The sequence below is a fragment of the Physcomitrium patens genome, chromosome 20 (assembly GCF_059467195.1).
Source record: "Physcomitrium patens ecotype Gransden chromosome 20, ASM5946719v1, whole genome shotgun sequence".
In the NCBI taxonomy this organism is placed as follows: domain Eukaryota; kingdom Viridiplantae; phylum Streptophyta; class Bryopsida; order Funariales; family Funariaceae; genus Physcomitrium; species Physcomitrium patens.
This window is the reverse complement of record NC_143429.1, coordinates 16,227,167-16,237,466: the sequence shown is the minus strand read 5'-3', so window position 1 is coordinate 16,237,466 and position 10,300 is coordinate 16,227,167. Positions and strand designations below refer to the sequence as shown.

The 10,300-nt window shown below is 28.6% G+C and overlaps 1 protein-coding gene across 1 annotated transcript; it reads right to left on the bottom strand.

Moving 5' to 3' along the window:
• Positions 1 to 159: 159 nt before the first annotated feature.
• On the bottom strand, positions 160 to 2,066 carry LOC112273372 (uncharacterized). The gene is made up of 5 exons (XM_024502060.3): positions 1,729 to 2,066; positions 1,388 to 1,481; positions 866 to 1,051; positions 561 to 731; positions 160 to 444 (listed from the first exon to the last, which is right to left on the bottom strand). The coding sequence occupies exons 1-5, from the start codon at positions 1,806 to 1,808 to the stop codon at positions 385 to 387; spliced, it is 591 nt and encodes a 196-aa protein (XP_024357828.1). The 5' UTR covers positions 1,809 to 2,066; the 3' UTR covers positions 160 to 384.
• Between the last annotated feature and the right edge of the window lie 8,234 nt (positions 2,067 to 10,300).

Genomic DNA, 10,300 nt, shown 5'->3' with positions numbered 1-10,300 from the left:
TTAACTTTTACAAATCATCTCTTGTGATATTAAAAAGTATGTTTTTTTAAGCACAAGCCTTAATTATAATTTCTTGCATTGATATCTATTCATATACACATATTTTTTTACCAATTAAAACCCTCTCTTAGTTCTTAAGAAATACAAACTCGTGAAAAATAGACTCAAAAACACATATATCTGAATTTTTCATCAATCAATGATGTTTTCTCTAATACATATTGTTATACGTTGAAGACATTTAAAAAAGCTACACATTTTTCATGAAATGCTCACCATGAAGGGATATCTGGTTGCCAGCCTATCTGCAGGAGCAGCATCTTGAGGTTGCCTTTATGTCAGCTGCAACTTGAGATACTGCTGTGGGTATCAAGCTCAAAAGCGTCACTTGGGTCTTGTTTCCATAATTGATTCCACGGCCCAGTTGATTGGAGTATCTCCTTCCTGGGAAAGTTTCAGTTCTCAGGTTAGTGATATGCTATTATCATGAAAAAGTCGATTAGTTGAGGAATGCAACACTCGAAGCGGTTTAAGTGTTTTCAGGACAGTACTGTGCTGACCTTAATTCCTATTGCAATGGCTGCCCGCGTGCCTAATACTTCTCCCAGTTTCAGAGAGCCGCTCCCATCGCCACCGCTAACGGGTAGAATTACCACCCCTCGGCTGGCACATAAGGCGCCTAGATGAGCTACGAGTGCTTTAGGCTGCACATCTGCTGCCACAATGACTGCCTGCACATGACAACCTTCTCGTCAATGAAAGCACACACACAAACACAAAAGACCATTCAATTGTTGCAAGTTCTGGGTGATGCTTCACAACAAAGCGAAAGCAGCAAGATTAGCAAGATATAGTAATTTCAGACCTGTAACCGTGTGACGTTGGAACTTTTAGGGTGCAGCTGCTGAGCTGAAGTGCCCAGTTTTGTAACTGTGTTATCAACAGTCTTGGAGCGTTTGGGCTGCGATTCTCCTTCTGATGCACCCGCAGGCTTAGCAGGCATCCTTTCCAATGTACGTGTCACGTTGTTGATCCCGACGCAAAGATTGGCCTGTAATCACCACAAATGCTCGCATAATTCAAAGGCATTTCCTAAACGCGCATTGCAAGGAAGAAACGCCTTTATGGTGTTCGGCGTTCTATTCGCAGAGGAAAGCTCTAAGGGTTTATCTTTGAGCAGAAAATAACTAAACCCTAAACCCTAAATCCAAAAACCACACAAATTAACACACTAACTATCAACCGATTCACAAGAGCAAAGATACTGCGCAATGATGTGAACTAGAAGGTAAGATTCAGCATTCCAAGCGTTGTTCGAATTCAGTGAAGATTGTGATGACTTCAGCTCATCAATTTCCTCTAATCCACTTGCGAGTGACGAGAATACCTTAAGCACCTTTGGAAGACATTTTTTGCTTCCTTCTTTGACTTCGCTGCGGCTTATTTCTCCCGCTTGATTCTCTACCACAATCTCGATGGCACTGTTCCATTTGCAGGGAGAAGATCAGAACGAACGCTTCAGTCGACCACATTACACGAAACCTCAGTACAATTCGTCGTTCAACAGAGTGGAAATCCTGGCATGGTGCTACTGATTCCTCACAAGAACCCACGAAGGATTACGATTCCACAAAACCAACCACGTACAGCCAACATATGCTGACCTAAAACAAGGCAACAAGTTTTGAGGACGTAAAAACACAAAATGAGAGGAGGGGATGAGAAGACTTCGCGAGCTCGCGAAGAAGAAGCTCAAGATGTTTCCCCGACCACGGCCTCTTCAATCCACCTCCGCCGGCTTTCTCCATCAAGCCGATCCCACCCACAAATCGATACACACAGAATGAATTACACAGCGACTCGGCGACGAGTTGCAATCATCTCATCAAGCATGGTGCGCATGACGAGATTACTTCTGATTATGATTTTCACGATTGCTCTTCCACCATGACGAAAATCCTTCGACGCTGAGGTTCAACGCACTTGTCAGGAATCCAGTAAAACAACCCACAAATTGCAGGAAACGAAGTAGAAAACGTCGAATCTTGAAGCCAGGCCTCTTTTGAAAACGAAAAAGTGAAAGCTGAGTTGGTCGATGGAAAAGTGTTGTGGCGTAAAGGAGGTGACGAACAACACATATTCGATTTATTTTCATGACTCATTTTGTCAAGTAGTTTGTCACATGCTTTTAGCATTACTGGGGAAGTTTTATTTTTAATTTATTTGTTGGGGGGGGGGACTGGGGTCCAAGACATACACGTGATCTGAATTTATTTTAAATAAGTTGGGAGACTAGGCCATAATCCTTATTGAGATGAGTAAGAACATCATTGAAAAAGTAGGCTAGTTCTCTAGTCTCATATTTTTAAAGTTACTATAGTACATTTGTAATTTTTATAGAGTTTTTTTGGGGATTCTAGAAATACACATTAAAAAAAAATCTATTTATTTCAAGACTTATGTTTTGTGTGCATCTATTGTTATATCTTTGTGCCATATCACCCAAATTAAAGTTTTTTTCTTTTCTTTTCTTTTCTTTTCTTTGATAAATAAATACATACATTTATATTTATGTATATATATAATAGACTTGGTTTTATTCTAAAATAACTATGATTTCAAATATTTATATATATATATATATATATATATATTTTTTGAAGAGTAGAAGGAAATATTTAATAAATTATTTTATTATTTTTAGTATTATGAACCATGTATATTTTGTAGAGATCATATGCATTAGCTTTTTATAGAATAAGATTTTTTCATAAAAAATATTTGAAAAATAAAAATTCTACAAATAAAAATAAAAATATTTAGAATTTTATCATATAAATTCTTTGTCATAACTTTAGCACTTTATAAATCTTGTATTAGTCCTTAGATTATATGATAAATAATGAAGTGGTTCTAGTCATTTAATATTTGTCTTAGCTCCATTCTTAAATTATTTGATTAATTGAAATTACGCTATTGTGAATGTTAATATATGAAAAGGTTAAAATAATGAAAAAATTAATTAACAAAATTGTAAGGACTATTTTTAGATTATTTGAGACAAAATCATGTAGTGAGTATAAATCTTGTGATATTTTTTAAAAATATTATGTATCTTTTATATTATTTATTCTAATAAGATAGTATTAAGGATAAATATTTCAAATAATAAAAACCTCAATACACTCTTGTGTTACTTAAAAAGAATAGATATTCACATAAAGATAGTAAAATAATAGAACTAGAATGGATATTGCTAAAGACCAGAAGACTAAAAACTCTTGAAACAAGACTAAGAATAAGAAAGGCTTTAACAAGAGTAAAGAAGGCTTTATCCTTACTACCATTTTTACTATATAACTAAGAGCTATGTGGAAACATTTTATAAGACCTCTAATATATGTCCAATTTGTAAGACTCGTGTCTAATTTGTAAGACAAGTTTCCTATATGTGAGCCATATGACTAACTTGTATCACAAGTTGCAAACATGTGGAACATATGGCCAATATGTTGGCCAAATTTTTAACTTACCAATCAACTATAAATATATATAAAGAAAAATCCAAATCTATAAATCTTCTAAAAAAACTTTTTTTTGAAATATTATCAAATCTATCTTTCTTTACCTTCTATCTAATACTTCTTATTTATGTAATTATATATGTTTGTGACATAATCTTCTTTTTTAAATACAAGTTCTATAAAAAATAAATCACATAATTTATTTCAATAGATGGTTCCTACTTCTAATAATATTACCAAATATCAAGATTTTTTTTAAATTTGTAATATTAAATATATTTAATCTCACTATCTATTCAAAGAATAAAATTTTAATCTTAAAGATCTTTATTTCTATTACGTTGTCTTAGATGTGACAATATTAATATAATATTCAATAATTTATTAAACAATAGCTCTTAAGTAGAATTTGTTGGTTGTTTTCAAAGATATGAACTTCAAAGAACTAAAAGATCAATATACTCTTGTTTCACTCAAAAAGACTAAGAAATCACTCCAAGATGGTGAAATATTGAACTAGAATAGCTATTATCAAAGACTAAAAGATTAAAAAGTCTTGAAACAAGACTAAGAACTAGAAAGGCATTGATAAAAGTGAAAAAGACTTCACTCTTGCCTCTATATATTCTCTAACTTGGAGTTACGTGATAATATTCTATAAGACGTTCAACATGTGTTGACTTTACTCAACACATGTCTTAATTTGTAAGATAAGTTATTTATAAATGCGCTACATAATTAGCTTGTTCTACAAACTATTAATATGTGTGACATATGGCTAACTTGTTAACAAAAAATTTAGCTTATTAATTAACTACAAACATATCTAAAATCAAAGTAATATCTATAAAGCTTTTAAGAAGCTTCTCCAAAAGATATTATGAAATTATTATACTTTCATCTACTTCTATCTAATTATATAGGTAATTATTGGAGTAAATACATATATTCATGATATTACTCTCCTCTTTTTAGAAATGAATTATACAAGGAGCAATCATAATCTTTCATGGAGCTTGCTATACTTCATCTTGATTTTGATAGATGGCATCATTGAAAAGCTTGATCCCTCTTTGCTACATTTGCAAGATTTTTTGTTGGATTGCATGTACATTCACTAATATCATATCTATACTAATGAACAAGATATTCTAACTTATTTCACCACCATCTTCAATCTAAGATTTCTTCTACTTCAAATTCTTAATTATTATCTACTTCTATAGGACAAAATAGCATTTGACTTCTTTACAAGATATTTATTATTTTACATGGCTTAAGAAGAAATACATAGAATACATGATGGATTTTCATAGATTTTTATAGATCTAATTAATAAGCAATAAGATTGATTTATTTACAAATAAAAAAAATCCAAATCTGCGATAGTCCAACTTGTCACAATGATGAGTACTTTTGATATTGCGATGAAATAGCCATACCTTATACCTACAATGAATTGTAGTTATTCTTTATTATAGGCATTTGAGTTGATTTTTTGTTGTTCATGAGTTTCTTTTAACTACACCTTTATTGTTGCATGTAGTTCTGACAAATGATTTGCCAAATCTTTTGTTGTATGATTATCAATTTTTGAAAAGTAAAAAATATTAAATAATGGATAATAATCATAACTAGCAAAAAAAAGAATTTTTTGAGTAAAAAAATGTATTGAATTATTATATGAAAATTCTACCAATGGCAAAAGAGTTGTCCAATTATCTTGACGATACTTGATATTATACCTCAAATATTGATTTAGAAGTTGATTCATTTGTTTTTTTTTGTCTATCAACTTGAGGATAAAAAATCAAAGAAAATTTTATATTGACTTTTAAAAGGGTTCTCTAAAATCTTAATACAAATTGAATTATCCTATCTAATATAATATCTTTGGGTTATATATAATAGTGATAGATATTTTCAAGAAAAAACTTAGTTATTTTTATTTTTATTTTTTTCTTTTAACCTACAATAGATTTTGTACATGATATAAAATGTACCATCTTAGTAAAATGATCTAATATCTTAAATATAGAATCATACAAACTTGAGACTGAAAGATCAAAGATAAAATGCATTGAAATAAAAGACTGTGGTTGTTCCAAAATAAGTAATGGCTGAAGAAGTCCATAAGTTCAATAACAAGGAGTTTTTTTTATCTTAAACAAATGTTACATGATTATACAAAGTTTTTTTTACAGCCTACTATATTTGTGGCCACTAAAAATCTTTCAATATTAATTCCAAAGTCTTATTATATCAAAAATATTATATTGTTAAAAAGTTGTGACATGCTTGAAGAATATGTAAACATACTTTTTATTTTGAAATATATAAGTAATCTTTAAAATAGAGTAGGTTTTTTTTAGACTCTAACTTAGAAGTATCATAAGATTTAAAAGAAATATTTTTAATATCACACAAGAAAATCAAATGACATACTTGATTGGATTTTTTTGAAAAAGATTGAATCAATAATCATTATTGATTCAATTGATTGAAGATTAAAATACTTTGACATCAAGAAACCATTTTTTATTGTTCAAAAGATGTATCATTTTTTTTTGGTGTAAGATAAGAATACTTCAAATGGATACTTGAAAAAACTTGTTATTTTTTGAGCCAATAAGTAATCTTAAAATCAAGTCTTAATAAAGACATGCTCCAACAAGCTTGGCAACAATTCAAAATATGTATCAACATCAAGTACTCAAGATTCTTGTGATTCATATATTCAATGATTGAACATAAGGCGCCTTTCAAATCATGACACCATTCTTGAATTGAATCTATAATTGCAAGTTCTTTATTATGGATCTCATAGTTAATTTTGGTTGCTAAAAATTTCTTAAAATAAAAAAATATTGGGTGGAGCTTATTATTTTCTTCTATTTGTGACAAAATTATATCCATAGCAAAGTCAAATGCATTTGTTTCTATGAAGAATGCTATGAAAAAATTGACACAATACAAGATTAGAGCAAAAATAAATATTGTCTTTAACACTTCAAAAGATGCTTTAGCTTCATTGTTTTACTCAAGTTTGTCTTTACATGTTAGATATGTAAGAAGAGTTGCTACTTGAGCAAAGTTTTTGATGAAGATTTAATAATAATTGGCAAATATCAAAAAACATTGTACATCTCTAATTATTTTTGAGATCTTCCAATCTATGATAGTCTAGACCTTTTTAGAATCCACCTTAAGGCCATCGTTTAAGATGATGTATCCTAAGAAGTCAACTTGAGTAGTGTGAAATACACTTTTCAATCTTCGCATATAATCCTACATCTTTTAATTTTTGTAACGCATGACAAATATAAATTTCATGCTCTTCTATATTTTTAGAATAGATTAAGATATTATGTAAATAATAAATGACAAAATTATCAAGAAACGTCCAAAAAATATCATTTATTAGATGTTGAAAAGTAACTAATATATTTTTGAATCTAAATGGCATGATAATATATATAAAATGTCTATACCTATTTTGAAACATAATTTTTCATTCATCTCTTTTTTTAATACATATCTGATTATATGCTCTTCATAGAACTATTTTTGTATAGATCTTTGCTTGATTTAGTTGATCAAAAAAATTAAATAAAAAATAGAAGATATCTATTCTTGATAGTGATCTTATTGAGTCTTTGATAGTCCACACATATTTGTAGAGATTTTTTTTTTTTTCTTTCTTTACAAATAAGATAAGAGCCTTAATTGGAGATTTAGAATGATATATGAAGATTTTAGCCAAATTATCATCAATTTATTCTTTGGAAACAACCAACTTGTTCTATGATAGGCTATAGATTGGTCCAAATGGTAGTTGAGCTCTTTTTTAAAGATCTATAGAATAATCATAAAAATAGTATTCTAAAAAAATATTTGTATTTTTCTTTCTAAAAATATCTTGATAATCTTGGTATTGGCTTGGAATACTACTTGAAATCTTTTATTTATTAACAATATGTGTGGTGTATATAACAAAAGTTGATTCTTCTTTTGCAGCATGCATGAAAGCTCTAGCACTTATTAATAATAGTTTAGATATATTGATGTCATGGATTTCTACATATTTGGCAAAATCTTGGGTTAAACCATAGAAAAAATAAAGATTATAAAAAATCCAATCTATTTGAAGATTATCCTTTTTTAGCCACAATAATCCTAACATAATTGAATTAGAAGGAGATCTAATTACATCAAATATTATTAAACTATTGTGTTTTCTAATTGCTACTTCTAAAGGAATAATTTCACATGTAATAGCTTCAAAAGATAATAAACAACCATCTATTACTTCTATATGTATAAATTTGATTTTCTTAATTAAAAATATATCTTCTATTTTGACAAAGACTTTGTTTATAAAATATGCTAAGACACTTGAATCTAACAAGACTAAGATTTTGTGATTTTTCAGTCCAAAATAAACTTCTGTTGTAAAACAAAGTAAAGAATCTAAGGAGAGAATATGATCTTTATTAGAGATTATGCAAGATTCTAACTGCACAGTCTCTATTGTAGCTAGAGAAATTTGTTTTTCAACACATTGTCCTCTTTAACAACTATGCTCCTTATTTTGAGATTATGTTATTTGCTTAGATAATATTAAGCAATGTACTTGGATTCTCTCCAATATAGGTACAAATCTTCTTGACAATGATGAGTCTTTTCTTGCTCAATAAGAAATTTAAAATATATTATGTTAATTTGTATAGTCTATGGTCTAGACAAGTAAATTTCTAAAAACTTAGAAGATATTGCTTTGGCTTGACTTATACTTTTCCAACCAAATCTTTATTCATGGCATCTTTTAAAGAGTTAATTATTGCATATAATGGCTTAAATAATAAATTGCTCCAAAAATCTACTTTCAATATTATCAACAATAAGTCTTTGATATTATCTTTTAATCCATATCAAAATTGATTGATAAGGACTTTGTTATTCCAATCCACGTTGCAAGCAAGATTTTGAAATTCATTAGCATATATTGTGACTGCATGTGATTTTCATCATAGCAATATAAGCTTGGTCTCTGCTACCCTTTCTTAATCACTTTTTTTTAAATATAACTATAAATACTTTCAAGAATAAATTCAAATCATAGAATAATTATGAATCGTTTTTCATCAAAGGTGTAAATCAAAAAAGAACACTTCTTGATAGAAGTGTGCCTATCAATCCAACTTGAATAAATCCATTAGTATATTTAAAAAGATGCAATCTTAACTAGAGCTTCAATTATTGCACAAATCCCTAAATTTTTTGATCTTATTCAATCAAATTTCTTGGGCTTACTAATCTTTGCCTTTCTTATGCTTGTAGAAGCAAGACTTCTTAGATTTGATTGTAAGGCTAAACTACTTGCTTCTTTCAATTATATGACTTCTTGACATAGACTTTTGACTACTTCTATATGTGAAAGAATAGTACCTCCATGATTCATAATTTATATGTTTTAAAGGTCACAACAATAGAAGTGAAATAATCCATCACTTCTAAAATAAGACAAGAACAATAAATTAGCACTCTTGTCAAACTTTTAAGGATATAAACTTCAAAAAACTAGAAGATCAATATATTCTTGTGTTATTCAAAAAGACTAAGAAATGACTTAATGATGGTAATAAATTGAATTAGAATGGATGTTGTTAAAGACAAAAAGATTAGAAAGTCTTGAAATAAGAATAAGGACTACAAAGACATTAATAAAAGTGATGAAGGCTTCATTCTTGCCTCCATACATATTTTCTAACCAGAAGTTATAAGACAATATTCTATAGGACCTCCAACATTTGCTGACTTTGCTAAACACATGTATTAACTTATAAAGTAAGTTATTTATATGTGTACCACATAATTATCTTTTTCCACAAATAACTAATACATATGATATGTAGCTAACTCATTAACAAAGTTTTTAGCCTACTAATTAATTTCAAATATATATAAACTCAAATCAACATCTATAAAGCTTTTAAGAAGCTTTTCTAGAAGTTATTATAAAATTAACCTACTTTCACCTACTCCTACCTAATCATAGGAGTAATTATTAGAATAAATATATATATCTATGATAGTTGTTAATTTTCCATCTTTTTAGTACCACAAAAATACAAAAATTACAAATAAAGATATAAAATAGAATACAATCATCATTGAATTTTTTTTCTTTTGTAGTAATAATTATTTGATTCTTTATATTGATTTTGATTGATATTATCAATAAAAAATATTAAATTTCTTTTGCTCATTTGTAAGATTCTTGACTAGTTCTAATAAGCATTTACTAATATTATATTTGTAAAAATATACAAGACGTTCAAATTGATTTTGGTGATGCCTTGAATTTAATTTTTTTAATCTTAACCTCTTGATTATTGTGTATTTTTAGTTAAAAAGGTAGAATTTATCTTCTTTTCAGTATATCTACTATCTTGTATGATTTAAGAAGAGACACGTTGTTGTATCATGTGTCGTCCTATTTGGAAATGCACTAGGCATCTGACTGTAGAAAGTGGGATTGTGTTTTACAAATATTCAACAATCCTAAAATATTTCACTCTTATAAGAAGAATGCAATTTGAATTTTAATTCAAAAGTGCTTAAAATCCAATAAAAAGTTTTCAAAAATGCTCTTCTTAATAATCTTAACTATACATAAATTCTAATTATCTTATTACTTTCATAATTAGGCAATTTTGAATTTTCTTTGTAAACCTTAATTCTAATTAGCAAGCTTTAGCAAGTTGTAGTTTCTA